The sequence below is a fragment of the Poecilia formosa genome, unplaced genomic scaffold (assembly GCF_000485575.1).
Source record: "Poecilia formosa unplaced genomic scaffold, Poecilia_formosa-5.1.2 Scaffold34, whole genome shotgun sequence".
Taxonomy (NCBI): domain Eukaryota; kingdom Metazoa; phylum Chordata; class Actinopteri; order Cyprinodontiformes; family Poeciliidae; genus Poecilia; species Poecilia formosa.
In genome coordinates, this window is record NW_006799973.1 from 2,024,074 (window position 1) to 2,048,161 (window position 24,088).

At 38.0% G+C, this 24,088-nt stretch overlaps 2 protein-coding genes across 9 annotated transcripts; both read left to right on the forward strand.

Annotated features, from left to right (window-relative positions):
• Window positions 1–1,709: 1,709 nt before the first annotated feature.
• Window positions 1,710–18,563, forward strand: pex5 (peroxisomal biogenesis factor 5). 3 transcript variants are annotated; one of them, XM_016670535.1, is made up of 17 exons: window positions 1,710–1,949; window positions 5,324–5,480; window positions 5,574–5,612; window positions 5,712–5,829; window positions 6,987–7,124; window positions 8,578–8,662; window positions 9,103–9,193; window positions 9,430–9,552; window positions 11,484–11,597; window positions 11,929–12,012; window positions 13,532–13,651; window positions 13,729–13,872; window positions 14,525–14,595; window positions 15,699–15,920; window positions 16,023–16,188; window positions 16,282–16,439; window positions 17,414–18,563. In XM_016670535.1, the coding sequence occupies exons 2-17, from the start codon at window positions 5,367–5,369 to the stop codon at window positions 17,658–17,660; spliced, it is 2,034 nt and encodes a 677-aa protein (XP_016526021.1). In that variant the 5' UTR covers window positions 1,710–1,949; window positions 5,324–5,366; the 3' UTR covers window positions 17,661–18,563. The 3 variants fall into 3 exon arrangements, with proteins under 3 accessions (XP_016526021.1, XP_007550227.1, XP_007550228.1); XM_007550165.2 differs by lacking the exon at window positions 11,484–11,597 and having other exon boundaries at window positions 1,712–1,949; XM_007550166.2 differs by lacking the exons at window positions 9,430–9,552; window positions 11,484–11,597 and having other exon boundaries at window positions 1,712–1,949.
• Window positions 18,564–19,321: 758 nt separating this feature from the next.
• Window positions 19,322–23,850, forward strand: cdca3 (cell division cycle associated 3). 6 transcript variants are annotated; one of them, XM_016670427.1, is made up of 7 exons: window positions 19,322–19,436; window positions 19,748–19,808; window positions 20,049–20,139; window positions 21,550–21,670; window positions 21,754–22,566; window positions 22,647–22,714; window positions 23,491–23,850. In XM_016670427.1, the coding sequence occupies exons 3-7, from the start codon at window positions 20,068–20,070 to the stop codon at window positions 23,581–23,583; spliced, it is 1,167 nt and encodes a 388-aa protein (XP_016525913.1). In that variant the 5' UTR covers window positions 19,322–19,436; window positions 19,748–19,808; window positions 20,049–20,067; the 3' UTR covers window positions 23,584–23,850. The 6 variants fall into 6 exon arrangements, with proteins under 6 accessions (XP_016525913.1, XP_007550229.1, XP_007550230.1 ...); XM_007550167.2 differs by having other exon boundaries at window positions 19,323–19,436; window positions 20,049–20,199; XM_007550168.2 differs by having other exon boundaries at window positions 19,323–19,436; window positions 19,748–19,804; window positions 20,049–20,199.
• Window positions 23,851–24,088: the final 238 nt, after the last annotated feature.

Consider the following 24,088-nt stretch of genomic DNA (forward strand, 5'->3'; position numbering starts at 1 on the left):
TCTGTGTAGCCTATTAATGTGCAGTGCTATAAGGCTCTCAGTGAAAAAATAAATAAAAGGCCTGTTGTTTTCGAGTGTCACGTTAAGAAGGAATAAAAATTGCATTGGTTAAAATCTTATATTATTACTATGTTACTATTTGAACATTACCTGTAATTAATGATACAATGCCGACATGGATTATGCTGAGTAATTGTTATTGAAAAGTGTCAGAAAACATTGCAAAATTCATAATAAAAACACTATATGACGTCTCCATGAGAAAGTTTTACTTTTTTATTTAAGGAGGGTCTAAAAATAATTCAAAAGGCAACATTGAAGTAAATCCTGCTACTGCTCAGTCTTGTCTTTGTGCTGCCAATCATCCTGGTGAATGTGCTAATGGTGGAAAACGGTTCATCTGTCATCATCGGTGGCTATGCTAACTAGCCTTAGCTTTCAAGGCAAGCTGCTGACAGGAAAACACAGTAGTATAGTAAAAAAAAATGAGAAAAGAAGCTGGAGGGAGGATTAGCAGCTTGCACACATGGTGATTGACAACGCTAAGACTCTCGTTTACTGTTTCCAGTTAGTGGGAGAAGGCAGAACAACTGTATTTTTTTCAGATTATCTGTCTCATACTGTCACAACTTGGTGAGAGTTTCAACAAATATGTAAAAAAATATATTGTTTATAAAAGTTGCTGCTGCAGCTTTAAGGGGAATGAATAATTATGCAATATAAAGTGAATACTTAGTTAATTGACCTCCGAATAATTCAGTAAAACAGTAATGTAACACTATACATCTGCTTTAGTCATACCTTCAAATAATTTCAAATAACCCATGACATGCAGACTGTTTGAATCCATTATGGTGCAATCCCAGATTCTAGATTTATCACAGCCTCGGCTTTTTTCATTTTTGGCACATCACGCTTCCTTACACTCAAAGGTAGATTTGCTATGGAAGATCTAGTCTTCCTGTGCATCTGGGATAACTTTACGCCCATGCAGACAACCTGTTAGTATTTTGACACTGAGTTGATATATAGCTTCCTTTTTGCATGTTCGTTTTACATTCCTTGGATTCAGTTTGTGCTGAAAAATAATGGTCTTGTAATATTTTCCCAAGCTTAACAGATCTCTGCAGCATTTTGTCTGAGGATCTGGAAGTCATGTACATTTAACAGCAGTTTGAAGGTTTGACCTATGCGCAAAAACATTTTCTTAAACTTTGTGAATATTTTATACAACAGAATAAAATAAAACAGCATACACTTTATTGATCTCTACTGAGGTAAATACATTAAGACCATAAGTGACCTAAAATAGTATTAATAAACATAACATGCAAAACACCCATATAAAGATAGATGATAGACAAATATAGTGTGTTTATTTTTAAATGTATTTTAAGCGTCTTTGAGTCTCCTAAAGATAAATAGTATAAATATAGATTGAATATATTATTATTATTATGTAAATCTATCTATCTATCTATCTATCTATCTATCTATCTATCTATCTATCTATCTATCTATCTATCTATCTATCTATCTATCTATCTATCTAAAACGTTTTCTTTGTTTGTGAGTTTCATGCTATCCAGTGACACCACATGTGTTTTTGTATCATGCTCGTTTCAGGACTTTGTTCCGTTCACCGCATATTTTACGTAAACTTACGTTCTTTTTACTGTCTGACACCATTCTGCGCAAACCGTTTGAAGAATACGCTTCTACGCTACGTCGCTAGTCTCTCTCCAGGCGCTCGGTCAATGGCTTTGCGGGTCATGGAGGAGGAAGGTAAATAAAGAAGGGGCGCCGAGAACACGCAGCAGCAGTCGTTGCCTGACGGTTGCTGGAGGATTTTCCTCTTTTATCGGCGTGTAAGCAAGAGACTGACAGGACGTGGAGAGATATCCCGGAGCGGAGCTACTCTCGTTGGGCTTCATCCGGAGCTGTCGGCGGTGAGATGAACAACACGCTACCCGTCTGCTCGCACTCCTCCTCGGGGTGAACACCTCAGGAATGATCGATTCTCTTGGCCCTCTGTAGCTAGCTTGTTAGCAAAAAGCAAGCGGCCTGTAATAGTTCAGATCTTTTGTTGTTTTACTGTTGTGTTATTAGCTGAATGTTAGGTAAATAATGGGATAAAAATGAGTATGAAATCTAATGTAGCTGCAGTTAGCTTCAGGTAGCAACACTTTAACGTTCCTGAAAGCTGCCAGGTGTGCACAGTTCAACATTTTCTGGGTCTTTTACGTAGATTGCATGTAAAAGTAGGCTGTGTATAACAAAAACTGAGTGCTGTGTGTAAACAGGTGTCACAGTGGCTTATCTGTGATAATGTGAGCATTAATATCTTTGTCTAATCCTCTTACTTTGACCCTAATCATAATGCAGCAGCTGTGTGAATCAGTTGGAAAACTGCATTCTACAATGAATTTTCTACCTACTGAGCAATGCCCTGTGGTGGTTTTAGTTGAGAGAAAAAAAATGCTTCACTTTTATGGAATAGACAGGGAATTAAATTACACTTCCACACATTTCATTATGGAAATTGTAGCTGAGTTGTGTCCCTAGAAAGGTTGGGGATTTGGAGTAGGTCAGGATGTGACACATTTCTGTCATCTGTTCAGCCATAAACTTATCTAAACTGCAACATGCTTTATATACAAATTCATTTCTTTATATACAAATTCATTTCCTACAAAGTGCTACCCTCTACAAAGTGGGTAGCACTACCCACTTGGACTGCAATTGTTGAATTGCAGTCCAAGTGGCCCTTGGACTGCAATTCAACAATGATACATATCTGACACATCCATCAGAGGGTTTTGACCTTTTATTTGTAATAAGGGTAAAATTACAACCAACATAATTTTCTTACAACACAAAATATTTTTCATTTTATAATAAATAGAACCATGTCTGTGCTCACACTTTTACTGAAAAAGCGACTTTACTGCATCTAACTCAGGTTTAATCTAATTTATCAAACTTGGTTAAATAAATAAGCATTTTGACAAAGTGACCCAAATCCCTTATACATTTTTTCGAGCCAATTTTCTTTTTTTCTTTTTTTTTTTTGTGGAAAACTAGATGCATTTGGTTTAATACAGCAAACATGCAAAATCCTGTTTACGTTTCGGCCTGTACGAAGTTTTGACGCTACGATTTTGGCCCATATGACAAAAGGTTACATTAACTGTTTGAGTTATAAAACTAGAAACGAACTGATCAGAATCTCACTGCTGATTTCTAATTTCTCTAAGAACTGTAATATCATAGAAATACTAAGAAAAAAATAAATAAATTATTCTTGCTATGAATGATCACTGATTACTTATTTTACCAGGGAGATGTGAAATCACACCATATATGAGAGACCAGTTCCTATTTAAGACGAGATGATTACATAATTTAGCATCTTATATTAGCTCTTAGCTCTGTCAGTAAAAATGTAGCAACAGGTAAATTAATCGCATAATAAATTGGAAATAAAATGTCAATAATTTCAATTTGCATAATTTGTAATTTTTCTCTTTCTGTCAAAAACTGGATGACAAAAGTCAGTCTGGTTTCAACCTGTTTTATTTTGAAGGACAATTTTGATAACAGAAACGTAATAATTCATAATTAGTTATTTCTGTTGTTTATTTATTCTGGATATTTAAAATATCGTCCTGCGTTAAATGTTCATTAGAATTTAAATGAGAATGTGTCCTTGCATTATTATGCCATTACTTGAAAATTGTCTCAAAACAACACTATCATTTATTGTAATGCCTTCAAACAGCAGCAGTTCGCTGTGCTTTGTGTGACCTTCTTGTTTTTCTGTCTTGTAACCCAAATGAACTGTTTCCATGGTAACAGAAAGTACATGTTGCTTTTAAATGTCGTCTTTAACCTCTTTTGCTTAGTTTAGTTTTATTTTATAACAGCTCGCTGACATTCACTCGGTAACAGCACAGAGTGGTTTGGTTATTTGTTTATTTAAGAATCCCATTTAGTTTCTATCATGGCAGAGACGATTCCTCCCAGGGTCCACACCACAAACTAGAGTCATACTTTTACAAAAGAGATAATAAAATACATTAAGACGCAAACAAAACCAAAGCACAACAGTCAAGTCAACCAACTCAACAATTTTAACATTTTGCAAACGTTACAAAAGGACATCAGGAAAGATTACAGTGGCATTAAAAGCTCAAAATGATGTGACAGTAGCTGAAGTATGCAGCCAGTCCCAGTGCCTGCCGGGCCTCGGTGTCCTCATTATTAATGGCTCACAGAAGGCCAGAGAATGTCGTGTAAAACAGCAGATGGGCTTTGAATTAGTTGATGTGACAAGAGCCTCCAGATTTGGCTTCGCCTGCTCTGTCCGCTGTGAAAAACATTACTTTACTTAACTTCTTCCTGAGAAACATTAATGATGAAAAAGTGCAAAAAGGATAGCTCATCCCTCCCTCAACAAGCTGCATTTCTCAACGCTGCTTTTTAATGGTGGCAGTGCAACCTGTCTTTAGAGATGCTTCATTCAGCGAGACGTAGATCAAAATTAGTTATATTAAGTAACATGCAAGAAAGCACATTTTTTTAAACATAACCAACAGCATCTACCTTGAGTTTGACTCTAATGCAACATAAAAAACAAGAGCCTAATTGCTATAATGCAAATGTTTTTCCATTTATTATTGCAGGGTTTCCCCCAGAAAACTTGCTAAGCCCGGTGCTTGGGGCGCTACGGCAGTCATCCAGCCGGCCGCCATGTTTTTGAGTTAAAAAATGTTTAAAGTTGACAGGAAATTTAAAAATATTACTTGATAGTTATGCATTTTTGGAAGAGTAGATTAATATCTAAACACCAACTATAAATTATTGTAAAAGGCAATAATAATAAAAAAAGATAAAATAACATTGCTAAACCTGGTGGGGGCACAAGTAAAGCCTGGTGGCCCGCCAGGCTTATAATACACTGAAGGAAATCCTGCATTCTGTAGGGTATGAATACTTTCCTACATGACATTCCTTTAATAAAATGTAAATAGAAACAGCTGGTGTTTGTTTTTTTTGTTGTTTTATATTTGATTCTCCTGTTATATTTTTTTCTATTGAGAGATTTCTATCTAATTTCTTATTAAAATCAATTGGTTGATTGATAATGTATTTAAATCTAAACCTGCCTGGGGTTTGAATAGTTTTGGGAAAATGCTGCAGATTAAATCTGTTGGGGCAAACATCAAACATGTGTCTGTAAATTAAACTTTATCAGCAGTAAAAACATTGATATTTTACCTCTTATGTGGTCCAGGTCAAATTATCCAAATTCTCTCCCTAGCTTTTAGGGGATCCGGCTAGCGTTGCCTCATCCTTGTGTTGCCATGGCGATGCGGGAGCTGGTGGAGGCAGAATGCGGGGGAGCCAATCCCCTCATGAAGTTGACCGGTCACATGACCAAGGAAGAAGGGGCATGGCGGCACCGCTCGACACCCACAGTGAGTTTTCTATGGTTTTGTCATTTGATCACAGCTTAATGTAAATCCACCACATTTGGTTTTTACTGTGAAACACATTTTCTGTTCTCTCAGATTGCCCCCACTCCTATTGAGATTGCAACAGAGGAAGAGGTCAGTGTTGATTTCTTTTTTTTTTCCCCCCCAATGGACAATTAATTCCACATTTTTCTGTTTATACATTCTTGACTTCTTGCCTGCTTTGTCCTTCAGCTTGTGAATGAGTTCCTGCAGGCTCCCCCTCGACCCCCACACACATTTGACATGGGTCAGCTCTTGGAGGAAATGCAGCAGATTGACCAGCAGAGCTACAGACAAGCTCCTCAGAGAGGTGCTAAATCACTTCAGGTTATTCCTCAGGCTGGACAATAAATCAATTCAAAGTGATGTCACATTTCCATGAACTTTGTAACTGACGGACATCTTGGCAGGCGGTTGCTATGGAGTTGCTATGACAACAGCTTAGAACAAGCTTTCGCCTCGTTCCTATCTAACTTGTAAACAATATAAGTACATTATAATTACTTGAATACTCTCCCCACCTCTATGTAATACCAAGATAAATATCAGTGCCGAACTAGCAAAATTAGCTTAGCTAATGTAGCTTTTATCTGCAAGCTAAGACGGACATTTAGCTTACACATTACTACATGTTGCTATATGTACTTACTCTGCCAGTCACCAGAACCTTGTTATTCGCTCTAAGTGTTAGTACGTCATTTATGAATCTGCTTAAACACTGATTGTATTCGGTCATAGATTTAAAGCCCCTTCATGGTTTCACTAGCAGCTTGTTGACATCATCTTCCATATTTTTCTTCTCTAAATTTTCGTCTTGTTCAGGTCGATCCCGAAAACGGCGACATTGTTCATGTATCTTTCTCTCGCACATTGATCAAGTGTGTCCATATATTTTCTTTTTGTTGGTCTCTAAGCCATGGGTCCGCTATGCATTGAGCTGCATTTGTCTACTAAGATGGTGTGGATCACCCCCAGTTCAAACTTGAGGGAACTTTGTATAGCAATATATATCGCGACAGAGATGTGATCAATATCAGTAGATAATATATCTGATAGAAAATTTAGTAATTTCACTGAACTCTGATCCAGAAACACACAGCATTCTGGAGGCGGAGGAACTGCTTTAGCAACTTCTTTGGTTACCTTGCAACAACCGTCTGGGTAACTTGCGCAGCAGCAGTTTAAAGTTTTGCTATCGTGCCTCATAACAGCTTAAAAATAAAAAAACAATGGTGGTAAGTGAAAACTCTGGATAGAACAGGAGGTTATGCCTCCAGTTTGGCAATACTTCATATATTCAAAACAAAAAACCTAATCAATAATTATCAATATTGACTAATATTAAACATTTATATTGTGATTATTTTTCAGCCATATTGTCTAACCCTGGTTATTTCTATAGGTGTGGTGTGAAGTTAGTTCAAACCTCTTTGAGAAGTATAAGTGGTGGTTTTTTCTCCCTCACAGCACCAGATGTGGCAGCGTTGGCCCTCTCAGGCGACTGGGCAGCAGAGTTCGTCTCCGGCTCGGACTCTGCTGCCACAAATGCTCTTGGTGAAGCAGCAGATGCTGATTGGACGAGAGAATTTATCGCTGAGGCTGCAGGTAATCCGAGTTTGTCTCACTCTGGGTTCTCAAGCAACGCTGGATGTGCGATTCAGCTTTCAGTGTTGTCTTCGGTTTGCCATATGTCTTCTGTTTTTAATTGGAGCGCAGTAATCAAATCAGGCAAACATTGACTTTCAAAACTTGGAAGGTTTTCACGTTCATCCAAATTGAAACCACAAACTTTTATTGGGTTTTATGGCATTGGTAGAAAGTGGAGAATAATAATAAAGTGAAAGGAAACTGATTCATGTTTCTTTACAAATAAAAATCAGAAAACAAGCAAGTGCTTGTATATTACACTCCTTCATTAAGTTATGTAACTTATTAAACTAAATAATTACCTTCATATGTGACACAGTTAGTTTATGGAGCCCATCTGTGTGTAATTTAACCTGAATGAACAACATCATAAAGACCAAGGAACACATCAGACAGGACTGGGAGAAAGTTGTGGAGAAGTTTAAGGGATTGTTATTCTGTCAAGAGAAATAAATCAAGTTGGTGATTAACATCAGCCCAACAGTTTCTGCAGAAAACGGGGCGAGTTGTCAGTGATCGCATCGTGGTTTTTAACGTAAATTTACATAATTAATCCACATCTTTAACAGAAATAACTAATATATATTTTAGTACAGAAAATAAAATCACACATTAAGACATACCTAACAAATTCCAATTCAAAACTAGTTTATTAATCCCAAAGGGAAGTTCAATAGTAAGGGAGAAAATGAAGTTGGTGGTTAACATCAGTCCAGCAACTTTTGCCCCTTTACATTAAATAAAATACAATAAATAACCTTACACTAACCAGCAATGGCTCCCAAAGAACAGTTAACAGTTGTAAACAGCTAAAAAGCACAGATGTATAACAGTTAAACACAAATGCAAAACATGATAAAATTATACATGGAACCCTGGGCTTAAACAAAATTAAACTAGTCTAAAATATGTGTTAAAACACAGAGCTGATCCGACAGCTGTCAGTTACTGGTTGCTACGGTAACCACCAACTGTCAAGAGAGCAGCTTAACAGAGCTTATGGCAACAAAATGTCAGGAGAAAATAACGTTTTGACTCAACAGAATGAATGAGGGGAAAAAATTTAACCAATTTCGACAAACTCTAATACTGTCAAAATTAAACCCTGTTGCTTACAATTGAAATGTAACCAGATGTAAAATAAATACATAAAAATATGGTAACATACTAATTAAATTGTGCTTTCAAAATAAAAGCATCAAACCTCAAACCAGAATTTAATCATAGGTTATACAAATAAAACAAAGTAAACTTGATGAGCTCTAAAACAAAAAAACAAAAGGCTGTTAAAGACAAATAAGGAACTTAATTTGGGGGTATTTATAAATGCTTTTATACCACCTACGTGATGTATATGTGGTTCAGACTTGATGGTGTGTATTAACGGCATGTTTTCCTGTTTCTGCTGCAGATCCCGGGCGCTGGGCGGAGGAGTATCTGGAGCAGTCTGAGGAGAAGCTGTGGCTCGGAGACCTTGGGGACAAGGAGACTGAATGGTGAGAGCAGGCTCTGCTTTAAGTCTATTCAGACAATAAATGGTTTTTCTAAATGAAAAGCTGTGATAAACCAGAGAAGAGGAGCACAGAAACACATTCAGAGCTAAACCTTGAAACATTGACGTGTTGTCAGGTGAATGTATCAATTGAAATTTCATTCCTCTCACTTTTAGCCTACTGTTTTTTTCCTAAATATGTTCCCGTTTGACAAACATCTTGCAAAAGGCAATTAAACACGAATAAAAGCTGCAGTGGAGGATGTGAGCCTTGGCCTTCGTTGGCCTCATTTATCAAGCAACAATGCAGTTCTTTGTCTTCAGCCTGGGTTCAATTCGACCAGCTTTCATAACCGCAAGAAAATTAAACTCTTGCTTCTCACTGAACCTCAGCCCAAGTTATGTTGGTGTCTTTACATACATATTTTCTTTTTTATCTGACAGGACGAAGGAGTATCAAGCTGGAGACGAGCTGAGGCAGACAGCCAATGAGCTTGTTTCTAAGGTCGATGACCCAAAGTTGCAAAATACAGAGGTGGGCCGCTTGTCTCTGCGCTCAATCTTTTAAATTATCATTCTTTCTCCAACATCCGTCGACGTACTCTTTCTCTGTTTCGTTTGCATTTCGTTGTACCGATCTTTGTAACTGTGTCATAAGCATAATCAAGTTTTACTTTGCTTTGTTCAAGTCACTGTATTGGCAAAAACCTGACTCGTCAGAAATGGTAAACGCATCTTTTGTTTTATTTATTTTGTTTTGTTGTTGTGTAGTTCCTGCGATTCATTAGGCAGATTGGCGAGGGAAGTGTGACAGTGGAGAGCAGAACAGACAAACAGCTCACAGATAAAGTTCAGGCCGAGGAGGCTCAGAACTGGGCCTCCAACCTCAACCAGGTATGAGTCACTTCCCACTGAGGAGGGAATGGTTTTAAACTGGGAGCATATCAGGGGAGCAAATTGTTTCATTTTTGCACAGCGTAGGTTTGGGTCTTGTGACTCATCGGTGTAATATTTTCCACAAATCTAACCAAATAAAGCCACAAGTCTCCCTGTAACAAGAATCTCAAGGCTGCACAGCTTTGGAGATTAAATTTGTTTTGTAGATAGAGGAGCTCTATGCTTCATATCTTTGTTTTCTGTATGTGTGCAGCAAACCTCAGTTTGTTTCCCAGTTGACTCAATATTTCCTCTGTCCTTGATTTCACTGCATTTGTTGCTTCGTCTCAGAGGCTTAAAAAGGAGACGTTGGTTCTGGGTTTCTGCTAAATATCACGATAGTGTGGAATACCACTCATGCCAAGAAAACAAAATTATTAGCAAACCAGAAAGGGGGAAAATAAATACACAGTCCAACATTTTAGTTTTCTGTAGCACAGCCCATAATTTGTAGGATGTCCTAGTTACTTTCTGAAACTTAATGCTTGCGTTCCCATAACTTTCAGGTTTCGTTAGGGAACTTTAAATGGGACCCAATACAAAAAAAATTCACATTTGGAAATGAGCGGATTTCAAAAACCTCTCCATTCTTGAGTCGCATTCAGCGGGCACTGTGCCTTTACCTAGCAACCACAGCCGAGCCAGCCCGTTACTTAGCAACCCAAGTCCCAGCAGATTGGATCAACTGGTTTTACTGCTTTAGTCCAATGGCTGCTGGAAAAGATGAGTGTTTTGTCGTCCAGAAACCTCTTGCTGTTACTTCCAAAACACAAAGTTTAAAAACTTTAACTGAATTTACTCTTTTTTTTTTCTTACTTCCAGGTTGCTTTCTGGCGCTTTCTCCAAATTTACAGATTGTTTTCCAGAATTTTAGAGGTTACTTTCCAAAACCTACCTAGAAGTTACAAATATATTTATTTTTATTTTCCTGGAATCTGACTTACTTTTCACTGATTACCAGAGAATTCAAGATAATTTAGATAACATGTAAAGCATGGGCTGTGTTATGTAGTGATACTTCATATAAAATAGACCATTTTAGAAATCCTACTTGGAATCTGATATTTAGTTTTAAAAAAGTTTTGATTTATCTTTCTACCAGCAAACATATTTACAGATCATCTACATAAATTTGAATTTTAGAATCACATTTTCTCCACGTAAAGCAAGGTGGGGTTTTTAGAGATGATTACCCAGGCATAAATTTGTTTTTATTTTATGCTTATCAGCATATTTTTTGAAAAACTCTGCATGAGTCATGAATAATCCTGCTTTAAAAAAACTTGTAATTAATTAATTTATTCCCTGAAAGACCTCTAGCAGTTCAAACTATAAATGTTTCTGCCTCATCAATTTCAACTCATAAAAAATAACCTATAACCCTTAATGAACCAACTTTGACAATTATGTGTTGACAAAAGTAGAGAACTTTAGGAAGAATTAAGTTTACTGGTCTTTAATTTCTTACTGGGCTCAACAAGAACGTGCGTCTCAAACTCAGTGCAAACTTTAAATCATCTTTGTTTTTACCATCTCAGATCATATTAGTCATTATTCTCTTATTATTTGTACGTTAAAGCTACTTTCCGTTAATACTGAACTTCAAAATAATGGTTTATATGTCAGTCCTGCTTTTGCTTTGACTGTGTACCGTTTTCCATGACGTAACTTAAATACATTTTTCCCATTTCTTTAACCTTCCCTTAAAATCCTGGCATGCCATTCCTTCAATTAACAACTACCACTTGTTAATTAATTACCTATACTACTCAAACTTGATGCTTATTCCTCCCTCCCCTCCTCCCCAAAATATAAAAAACTGCCCACAAACTGCTTCCTGCCCCTCGAAACATGCCTCCGTTTGCCCCTGCCTCCCCTCGTTATCGTAGTTCCTGGTGGAGACGGGGGGAGGGAGTCTTCCCCTGGAACCTGCAGAGACGAATCAAAGGATTGACACAGTTAAAGCTAAACAAGCAGAGCAGTGGGCCAAAGTCGTCAGGCAGGTAGGACCTCTGTGGTCGTGGCAGCAGAAGGCTGGTTTTATAAAATAATGGTTATTTTTAATTTAAGGATGCATTAAGCATTCAGTAACCTCCTGTTAAATGTCTGTTAGATATTAGTTTATTAGGAAGACGCAAAAGAACAACTAGAAATGATTTTTTTTTTTGTGTGTCCATTTTGCTTTCATCTTTGCTTCCTTTACATTCACCTCCCGGCTCTTTTCTGTCCCATTTTTTTTAAATGTCGCCATCCTTCGTTCCTGTAACAGTTTTCTTAGCCACAGCACCTGCAGACTCGTGCCACCTATTGTCGTTGCTCTTCGTTGCTGTTCAGGTGTCGGAGGAGTCGGCTGAAGCCTGGGTGGACGAGTTCACCACGTCGGGACCGGATTTCCAACAAGCCAAAGCTGCAGTGGAGGTACGGGAAGAATGTGGAAGGGGAAAATCCAGATGGAAATCCAGTTGTTTAACTGGGAGGGAAGCTGCTGAAGACACCGTCTTCTGACAGGTTGAGGATTTAAACCAAGAAAAAGATGAGGAAACCTTCCTCAAAGATTCATGATCTTTGTTTTTCTTTTTTAACCTGACAATTAAAATAAATGCATTTAAACCATCATTTCCATATCGCAGGACATAATAATGATAAAGATCAAGTAATCGTTTAAATTTATTGAAAGGATATTATTTAGGATTTGGTTTGGGGGTTTCATTTCCATCAACAATGAAGCTACGTCCACATTCTGGCCTTTAAAGGGTTAAAATCTCCAACATATTTTCTTATTAGTTTGAATATTTTAGTCTAAACTAGTTTTAGAAGATTAAAAATGGTCTTCAGGTTTTATTTTAGGCAGAAAATGTGCTGATGCTTCAAAGTCATTGTTGCTGTCAGTGACGAATCTCAAAGCCTAAAAATAAAAAATAAAAAAAGAGAAAAAAATCTTATCAATTTATTTTATGGAAATTATTTTTTTCCCCTTTAACATGATGCCTGCTAACGGGTTAAAACTAGCAAAAATAAAATTTATATTTAAAATTAATATTTTTCAAAGGGGTAAAATATTTAATATGATTATTTTGAGCAAAGTTCATTTAAAATATTGAAATGTTTAAAATATTCTAGCTGTTTTTGAGAAATTTTACATGTAGGGATTTTAAATTTTCAAAAGAAAGGAGGGTGGAAACTGTGGTTTCCATCTAGACTTCCTATTATCTCCTGGGAGTCTTGGTTTCTCTCGTTTAGCCTCGGCAGCTGTTTCCTTTGACTACATAATGGCACAATTTGAAATTTTGAAAATAAATTAGCTTAATGGAAACATGCCAATTTAAGCAAAAAAAACCAACTTGTTTTTGATTAAAAAAAATGTTTTGACGTTGGATAATGTTTTTATTTTTTTAATTGAAATTGGTTTAGTTCACAAAACTACAATGGAAACTTTTTTCACATAATCAACAATCCGATGTTACTACTGGCACAAACCATGAAGAAGACGATGACGGGAAGTGGATGAGGTTGACGGCGCGGCGTGTTTTTTAATGACCTGTCGTATAAATAAGTTTATGATTTTAATTGTTTCTTAGATAATGGGAAACACTACAATTGCAAAATTGTATTTTTTAGATGCTAGCATAATATTGACAAAGTTTTGCTCACATTTGTAATTGAAATACAGATTCTGATCCACAGTCTTTGTGACCTGATGCCTTTAGAAATGGTGTGTTCACTGATTAGAAAAAGATTGGACTTTTGAGTTTCAGACCCTGCAGTCACCAATCAGGGCTGATATTGGTTCATCTCTTCCAGATGCACGGTTCTAAAATCTTTGACTTGTTTCAAAACTCATTGAATGCGCTGATCTTTTTCCTTTAAAAGTAAAAACTCAAACGTGTCTGATGTGAACTAACCAGGCAGTAACTGTGCGTGTTGCTGATTTTGCCAGAGTGACGTTGATTTCTGGGAGAAGCTGCAGCAGGAGTGGGAGGAGATGGCAAAGAGAGATGCAGAAAGCCATCCCTGGTTGTCCGACTACGACCAGCTGCTCAGCTCCTCTTACGACAAGGTAACCAAGCTGCAGTGAGTCCCCTTCGTTTCTGTACCTGGACCATTTCTGACTTTTCCTGGCTGTGTTTCTGACAGGGCTATCAGTTTGAGGAGGACAACCCCTGCTTGTCCCACCCAGACCCTTTCTCAGAAGGACTGAAGAGGATGGAGGCGGGCGACATCCCGGGAGCTGTGCGCTTCTTTGAAAGCGCCGTCCAGAAGGAACCAGACAACCAGCTGGTGAGACGGCAACAGCGGCCATTTTAAAGTCTTCAGTCCACAAGAAAATTATTTAAAATATCTAACACAGCTTTTATCTTTTAATTAATTTTTACTCAAACGCAGATAAAGTCACTCACAATATTTTTGGTTGTATATTTTTTCAGTTTACAAAAAAAGGAATCTATGTGCCAAGAAAAGTGTACAATTTCATTTGATCATTTTTCCAGTTTTGTTACGTATTTGTCCCAAGATCTAAAAAATATAAATTTATCTTTCTGATTTAGAAAAAGAGTTTGCTTTGCTTTCGTTTAAATTTGGATGAAAAGGAAACTTCACTACTTTTGGTTTTTAACTTAAAGTGAAAGGAAGGAACGATTTTTGTAAAAAGAATTTTCAGAAAAACAAACTTTAATTTAAATCATCTGTATTTCTATAAAATATTCCAACCTGAATATTTTAAAGTTTAATAACATTCTGAATGTTGTTAAACTTAAAGTAACTAAATATCCCAAAATCTGAAACCAACTTCCATGTTTTCAAAAATGTTCTCAGAAATATTTTGAAATCTGTTTCTGAAAAAAAAAATAAATAAATGTTACATTAGAAAATTTGCGGCAGCACTGTATAAGCAAAGGAGGATAAATAAAAAAATGTATTCGTTTTATTGCAGGCTTGGCAATATCTGGGAACCTGCCAGGCAGAGAACGAGCAGGAATTTGCTGCCATCAGCGCCCTCCGCAGGTGAGACCTGGAAATTGCAGAACATAATTTTAAAATTTAACCTTAACTACAAAATTATGATTCATAGTGGAAACGATCAAAATTGACCAAGATGACTGTATTTAATTATGCTTTTTCTTTTAAGTTGACATTTTTGTCTGCTATACAGTTGTCCATTGAGATACATGCAACATGTATTTTCTTTTTTTTAAGTAGTCTCTTGCTGTTTAACCTTAATCTAAACTGTTAAATTTATATTAAGGCTAGGTGAAAAAAATATATACTTGTAAAAATTATAAATAAAAAGTAATAGGGAATTAATGTTTCTATATTTAAAATATAAGAACATTTTAGAGCATAAGAATGTTTTTTTAATAAATAATACAGATGATGTGTTGGCATCACATTATGCTTAAAATGGACATGTTGGTTCAAGAACATGAAAAATTATTGTTTTAGAAGTTGTTGCAAAAAAGTTATGTGGAAGAGCAATAATGATCCTAAAAGACAACTTTTGTCTGAGATTTCACTCTGCTCAGTTCTGCCTGTTTTAGGGCGTCTTGTCACTTTAAATCCAATTAAGCTGCAACTGGCCATGCCCCCAACTCAATGTTTACAAATGGCTGCAAACAGATACACAATTATACATCCCTACATGGTTGAAAAGCAGGAGAGACTTTTCAGCAGTAAAACCAGCTGATCAAATGTGTTAGAACTTTTCTTGGGTTGCTAAGTGATGGGTAAAGCTGTGCTGGGGTTGCTAGGTAACGGGCTGGGCTTGGTTGGGGTTACTAGGTGAGGGGCTGTGGCTGCTAATTTGAAATTTGAAACATTAACTTATTGCCAAAAGAAAACAGCTGGGTATTTTTTAAACAGTTGGGATGCTTTTAGAAGCAGGCGAGACTCATATTGAAGTACAGAAATATACAAAATGTAAAATTTGCATAAAAGGTCCCCTTCTTCAAGATACCTTTTTCTTGAAGCCAGTCTTATGTTGATCCACATTTGTGGAGAGAGGTCTTTATGAACAAGTCGGTAGCACGGGATTGACTGATGACCTGTGAGAGTTTCTGTTAGTTTTAATGTAACTTTCCTCCCTTTGTTTTGCTGCTTTTCCCCAACAGATGTATAGAGCTGAAAAAGGACAACCTGACTGCGCTGATGGCGCTGGCTGTTAGTTTCACTAACGAGTCACTGCACAGGCAGGCCTGTGAGACGTTGCGCGACTGGCTGAAGCACAATCCAAAATACCAGTCTGTGTGGGAGCAGTACGAGCGGGACCGTCAAAGAGACGGCGGCCAGGAAAGGGAAAAGGAGAAGGAGCGGTTCGGATCGTTGCTGCCAGAGTGAGTAATGAAGCTCGGCAGACGTTCAGCACTCATGTTACAGAAGTGACTCTTTTGTAACATGACTGTTTTCTTCTCTTTTCTTCTTGTTTTCCTGCACAGATCGTTGTTCACCGATGTCCAGAATCTGTTCCTACGTGCAGCCAACTCTGACCCTTCCCAGGTGGACCCCCAGCTGCAGTGCGGTCTGGGAGTTTTGTTCAACCTGAGCGGAGAGTACGACAAGGCAGTGGACTGCTTCAGTGCTGCCCTCTCCGTTACTCCACAGGTCAGAGGTCAACACTGGGATCCTAGCCACTGTATGTCTGTTTCTGAGCTTGCCGTAACTTCATCACTTCCTTTTATTTTGTGGCACAATCAGGATTATCTGTTGTGGAACAAGCTGGGCGCCACGCTGGCCAATGGGAGCCGCTCAGAAGAGGCAGTGGCCGCCTACAGGAGAGCTCTGGAACTGCAGCCAGGTTTTGTCCGCAGTCGCTACAACTTGGGAATCAGCTGCGTTAACTTAGGGGCACACAGGTGAGGAAATGTCTAATCAGAAAACAATATTATAAGGCACATTAATGTTTTGAACATTTTAAATTGGTGGATAAGAAGTTGGTTTCTAAGACAAAAAACTTGTCTGTCTTCAGTAGTCTTTGCAACTTAACCCTCTAAAGTTGATTTTTAGTTTATAGAAATAAATACATAGACTTTATATGATGTGAAATAATTACAGTAAATGGTAAGTAATTGTAGTTATTACCCTACTCATTCAGGTTCTGTGTAGAATTTAAAACATAATTACTGTACAGTTTTTCTAATTGAAGACTAATAATTTTATTAATTTTAATAGGTTTCTTATGGAAGACTGATCTTGTCAAATAACAATGAAAAATAAACAAATACCTACTTATTTAACTATAAATAAATCAATTCAAATAATAAAAAATGCAGAAACTTTGAACAATGGATGTTTGATACTTTCACTTCGCACTGTATCGAATATTCAGTAATTTCACCAAACTCTGATCCAGAACCGCACAGCATTCTGGGAGATGTAGGCAGAGGAAATGCTTTAGCCGCTCAACCTCTGAAGGCTAGCCAAGAAAGTTTCGGCGCATCAACTAACTCACTCACTCTTTGGTTACCTAGCAACTCACTCACTCTGTGGTTACCTAGCAACAACCTGTTGAGTAACTGGCACAGAAGCAGTTTCAGGTTTTGTCACCGTGCCTCTTAACTGCTTGAACGACGTGGAGTGAAAACTGGATAAAACAGGAAAGGGTCACTCCACCACTTTGGCAGGATTTCACATATTTAAAACAAAAAAACAAATCAATAATTGTCAATATTTACTTATGTGAAACCCTTATATTGTGATGCATTTTTCAGCCGTATTGTCCAGCACCAATTTGTAGCCAAACAGTAATATGCAAAATCCAAGAATTATGGTTCGTGTAGATTCTTATAAAGACTTTTCTTATATGTGCGTATAAATAATTTTCCCACAGAGAGGCTGTGGAGCACTTCCTGGAAGCGCTGTCTCTCCAGCGGCAGGCTGCAGGAGACGGAGCGAGAGCTGCGAGGGGACCCGGAGGCGCAGCAGCCACGTTGATGTCCGACAACATCTGGTCCACGCTACGGATGGCTCTCAGCATGATGGGAGAGAGCTCTTTGTACGCTGCGGCCGACCGCAGAGACTTGGACACGTTGCTGGCTCATTTCAGCCAGAGAGAAGTGGAGGGTGGAAGTGAATGAGGACTAGCCAAGCGAGGGTTCATCGAGTGTGAATGTGCTCAGAACGAAGGTCGATGTTTGGGGGAAATAAGAGCAGTTAATAGTCGGATATAAATGGCAGACGCGGACACTGTGACATCGGACATGCTAGATGTTCATGTGTGTTTTAAACGAGTACCATAATGCAGTATCAGTCTCCAGCTGGAGAAAAGCAACCAGCAGTTGTTCAGTCAAGCTGCTGCAGGGTTTCAGAAATTTGCTAGTCCTCACATTGTTGTTCTAGCAAATAAGTTAAAAAGGTTCCCTTTTTATTTACTTGAAGTTTTGATGAATAAAGTAAACAACAAGCATGTTGATGATTTGTATCTTCTGTAGCGAGTAAAGTTAGGTTGGTTTGTGTTATGACACTCAGTACTCCCCCAGTCTTCATTACCTACAAGTACTTTTTAGGATTTAGGTGACTAAAGGTACAGTGCTGCTGTAATAATACAACAAGTTCTGCTTTTCACCCAGAAGTGCTCTGAAGACAGAAGGTCGATGCAGTTCAGTAGAAGAAACACAAGTCAAAAAGTGCTGCAGCTTTGTTTTTATATCATGTACGTTCTTAGTGACCATTGATCTGCCAGGATAGTGAACTGGCAACCAGCAGGACTGTTATTGCTATGATCATGTGTGTGCGTCTGTTCATTGTGATTAACTGGGTAACACTTAAAACACGTCATGAGAATGATTGTTATGGCTCCCCTCTGTTTTGCTCTTTTTTGTAATGCTCTTAAACTAATTTTGCTTTATTGTAAAATACTCCCATATGCCATACTGTGTATTGTAACATAATTGATGCACTATGATTGTTTTCAGGCTACTTGAAGCCTGATTGCGATCTTTAATATAATATCCAGCAATAAAGCTTTGATTCCAAACACGAGAGGGTTTTCTTCTGATGGGGATTTTAACAACTATGTAACTGTAGAGATGCTGGAAGAAGTCACAATACATAATGTACTTTTTTTGTAAATATAGACAAGAACATGCTGTGTAAATATACTTACAGACAGAAAATGATGCACCAAGTTAAGAATGGTTCAGCTTGGATGTACTGGGAGATTTACGGGATATTTAATTAGCCAAAAACTTTCACTACAGGTATCAAGAGGAAGCTTTTAGAGTTGAAATTGTCTGCTGATTTTCTCTCACTGTTAAACAGGAGAAAAAAGAGATTTTTTTTTTATCTCTTTCTGAATTTGATTAAAATTTACTTACACTTTTTATAATCCATTAAAGTTAAATATTTTTGAATAACTAATGTTCACATAGAAATTCATCTTTTAGAAAGATGTTTTAAATGTATAGCAATAAAATGTTTAATTTTCTAAATTAAACTTGAATATTACTACGTTTTTAGTTATTTTAACTGACCTGTTTTGCAAAGTACACCGCGTGTTTTTCTTCTATATCTTTTCTTCCAAAACGAAATGAGTTCAAATAATGCAAATGGGTGTTTTTCTCAAAGATTTCAAACGAATATTTTATCTTTGGCTCAGGCTGTTTAGCTTAACGTTCAAAAACGTCGTTACGCATAGACCACGCCCATTTCAAACGTGGCTTGCTTTAAGCCAATCGGATCTGAGGCGGCAAAGCGGAAGCGTGCGCTTATTGGCTCGTTTAAAAGAACGAGGCACGCAACCCCGCCATTTAAATCTTTTAAAAACTCGTGTTTTCCTGCCTGTCGGAAGGTGAAGTTGGAAGTGAAAGGATCTGAAGTTGTGTGGCGGAGCGATTGGCTTTGTCTCGTCTAAGGTAAAGAAACACTTTGTGAACTTAAACTTTACGCATTTTTCTTGGCTTTATTATTAAAACTGATGACTCTTTAGAAAATTGACGTTTCATTGACTGAACTGCATTGTTTTTGCTTTACTTTCTAATCTAACATTTAATTGCTTAAATGTATCAGCGTTTTTTGTGTGTTTTTAATATCTATTACTATTGCATACGGGTTTTATGCAGGCTTGAACAGTTTGTAATCTCTCTCTTTGTGTATTTTGGGAAATAAACGCTGTCAATATACTACATAATTATTTCACTTATTATTCTGTTTTGTTTTTTTACAGATTTGCTGTTGCTTGTATTAGTCCTTACCACAGCTGTCTTTTGCCCAAGCAATAATTGCAAGTATGCTGCAGATATTTGCACTGAAATGTTAATTTTAGAACAGTGGCTGTATAGAATCCCCTGTAAACAAAAGAAACAACAGTAAATTAGCTTTAAAATTTTTTTTAATTGTTATATTAGATAGAAACGTGTTGACTTAAGGTCACTTTGCAGGGTTCATGTTGGTGCTTTCTTCATCATTCGCATATTTTTTGTGTTCTTTTTAACATTAAGCTTGCTTTTTGTCCACCTGTGATTCAGGTAACCTTTAATAGGCATTATGGGAACAAGTGAGAGCAAGATGGCTGCGTCTGCAGATGCAAAACCACAACCAGCCATCAAGAAGACTCATGTGAGTCATCTGATAGATCCACGCTCTCCCTCTGCTGGGATTGATCGAACACCCATTCAGGTTGGTTCAAATACACACTTGAATACATTCTATTGAGACAGACCAACACAAAGCAGTACATCCATTTTTCAGTTTAAATACAGCTTCTCTTTGAAGGCCTCTGAGGTTGATTAGTGAACTATCTTAATATTGGAACCTTAAAGCATTGTTCAGTCTGAGAAGATAATGTGTTACATCTGCAAACCTACCAAGACATGGCTAAGCTAAATAACTGGGCATGCAGAACTTTTAATCAGAGAAGCAAACCAATGTCCTATGGTAACGCTACAAGGATCCATTGCTCAGGTTCAAGAATCGGTGATGTCTTCTGGTTGTGCACTCCATGAATCTGCCCTTTATAGAAGAGTGGAAAAAAGAAAACTATAAGAGGTCATGTTTGCTAAAAGACAACAAAATGCTTGAGACTGGGGGCTTTCAACAGGACAAAACCAAAGAAATGGTTTAGCTCACACTAACACTCCAGTCCCCGGAGTCTGTAGTTGTGCATGTGCCCCAACACACTTGAGTTGAATTAGCTCATTAGCATTTCTCTGTGAAAGGTAATTTGGTCACCTGATTCAGGTGAAGTGGCTGCATGATATTAGAACATTTTGCAACAAATGTATTGCTAGAAATATTTGCCTCTTTTCTCTTTCCTCTCATCTCTTGTTCTCACTCTGTGACCTTCAGCGTTTTAGGTATTTGCTGCTGTGAGACTCTGTCCACCTGCCTAAATATTACATTAGCATAAAAAATGAGAGATCATAACCCTTGGAATAGATTGGCCAACAATAACTGCTTTACAAACGGTCCTTTGTGATGTGAATATTGCTCACACTGATGTTGCAATTATGATCAATTATAATATTGCGGAGCCTTACCAGGGAGGAATCTTAAAGGACTGAAATGGTTTTTATATTAGAGGTGGGTGATATGGACTTAAAGTTTTATCATGATATTTTGTGGTACAATTGTGATAACAATAAGTGACGTTGAGAACTATTGGTAACTTTTTTAGGAAACAGAAATTATAACCCCACAGACACAAATACTACTCTTGAAAACATTCCCATTTGTAATTGCTTCATTAAAACAGTAACTGTATCAAATTTATTTTTGTATTTCTTTGAACAAACGGTGGACAAAGTGGTAAAATTATCAATTCTGAGTTTATATTTTTTATATTAACTGGAGTTTATTGTGACAACAAATCAAAGTTCTTAAGACTTTTATGATAAATGATAAAATGAATGCCTCCACTTGTAGTTTATATACATTACAACTTCTGGTTGTAAAGTAACTAAGTGTGGACAAGGTCAAGAGGTATGAATACTTCTGGTAAGCGCTGGCTAAGTTTACTTCACCTCTTAGGTTTGTGGAAAGGAGTCGACCTCTGCTGCAGCTGTGAAAAGTGAGTGTCCCTTGGCTGTAAACGATCCCCGCTCGCCTACCTTTGGTATCACCCGCACCCCTGTGAGGGAAATCATGAGAGGTAAATATTTTGTAAGCAACTTCCTGTTGGGTTTTACTCGGCCTCAGCGGTCTGACTTGAACTTCTGCTTTTTCTTCCCCCAGCGACTGTCGGATCCTTCACCCGCCGCCTGGGCATGCTCTTCCACAACGAGGCTGAAGGCAAAGTCCCTGAAGGTCCTCAGAAACGCCACAGTGATCCAGTTGATGAGGTCCATGAGGACGAGGAGCTGGCCTCCACAGAGCCTCTCCTCAGTCCACGCAGAGCAACTGACTTTGGCTCTGTAGTCGAACATGCAAACCTCTTGGCAGCTCCCGATCAAGCTTCTCAGGTGTTCGTCGGCAACTCGAGCCCCTTTGAGATTCTCTGGGATCCTCAGGTGGCAATGGAGATCGAAACGGAAGCGAATATTAGCCTAGAGGAGGCAGAAGAAGCAAGGGAGACCCCGTTGCACAAGAGGCTGAGCATGAGCCTGATAACATGCCATGAGGGGGCAACTTCTTCTCAGGTGTTTGCTGAGATTCACCATGAAAGTCGTGCTTTCTCAGAACCTAATGTAGAAAAGGACCAAGTTGTAGATGGCGTGGATCATGCGTACGCCCATTCCTCTGTTACAGTCCAGCCAAAGCAAGCAGAGAAAACCAAATCTCCTCTGCCTCCCTCAGAGCAACCAGAAGCCCCCAGTCCAGAGCAGGTACCTGTGTGCACAGGTATCCGCTGCCCCACCTTTGACATGAAGAGCCCCAGTCAGCTGGAGTTCAAGCCGCAGTGGTTGGGGAAAGGTTTTGGTGCCACTGGGCTGAGATCCAGAGGAGTTCAGGGGAACAAAGGAAGCTCCTCTCCTCTTGCTGTCCGTGTGGCAGTAAAGAACATCGGCAACGAAAATAAGGGGCAGTCTGGAAAACTGAAGCAAAAAGGTGTGTAAAGAGGAAGAATTGGTGTGAAGACTTTAGTCTCTTTTTATAGATTTGTAAGTTTTTGGGCATTTCTCCTCCAGGTACTGAGGGCCGCTCTCCCCTTCAGATCCTCAAGGAGACCAACTCTCCCCGAGACCAACGTTCTCAGGTACAAACAGGCAATTATTACGCTAATGCTATTGTCTCTTAAAGGGGATCCATTATTATGCTTCCTTGAACAGATATATGTTCACTTTTTTTTTTTTTTTTTTTTTTTTTTTTTGCACAAAATTATATTTGGATGATATTTCCGTCTGGTCAGTTCTTCCTATTCTGAGCTCCTTTTAGAACGGGCTTTTTATGGCCTCCTGTCACTTTAAATCCAAATGAGCTGCTGCTGGCCACGTCCCCCCAACTCAACATTTACATGCGCAAGTCAAAATGGCTGCAAGCAATGTGCAATTATAGAGCTGTTTTTTAACATTATACAAACAGAATGGTAAGTCAACAACAAAACACTTGTCTTTTCCAGCAGCCATTGTACAGCGGTAAAACCAGGTGACCAAACGTGCTGGAACTCAGCTTGGGTTGCTAGGTAACAAGTGGGGGTTGCTAGGTGAGGGGCAGTGCCTACTGATTTGTGACGTTACATTTTGAAGGGTTTTTTTAATGACTTTTTCCTAAACACCAAAAAATATTAACTTGACACAAAAAATGTCTGGGTGTTTTTTATTTTGTTTGGAAGCACTTGGGCTTTTTTTTTTATTATTTATTTTAATTTATTTGTTTAGAAGCAGTGGAGACCCAAATGGAAGTACAAAAATGTGAATTTTGTTTAATGTGAGCCCTCTAAGCCCATGTTGACTTATTGCAGAAGGATTTCTGATTATGTGTAATTCAATAAAATGAATCATTGCAGTGACTTTCTCTGTTTTCACTGTGCAGACGAAGCTGAAGGTGTCCAATCAGTCCAAGCAGAGACTTGGACAGATGGACCGCAGGGTGCTGGCAGTGTCTCTGGACAAGGAGAACCACTGAAGGAAGATACTCAGAATATGTCCCTCTATAAAATTTTTTAAAATGTGCTTTTATGTGTATGTCTTCTGGTAGCTTATATTTGAAGTATGTAAATATTGTCTGTGACATGCTGCAGTTTTCTACTTTTCTTGGTCTTTTTTCCTTCGTTTTCTTGTCCTCTTATATGAGATTTTGTTCTCTTTTGTTGGACCTTTTTAAAGCATTTGTGTAATTTAAATTTGTCAAATCTTTTTGTCTACAGAATAAAAGTTTAACACTAAAAGATCAGCTCATGTCTAGCTGCCTTTTCATTTTCTGGTACTTTTAGGAAAGTGCATCATGCTCCTCTGGTTTACCTGCATCTACTTACTGCTACACATGCAGAAGATTTGTAAAAAAAATCCTAAAAACTAATTGTTGCAGCACAAGTTCACGCCTGCTGTTAATTGTGAAACTTTTTTTGGCCAGTGGGAGGCCATTTGGTTCTCTAATATATTTCACAATGCTGAAGCATACAGAGTTGGCC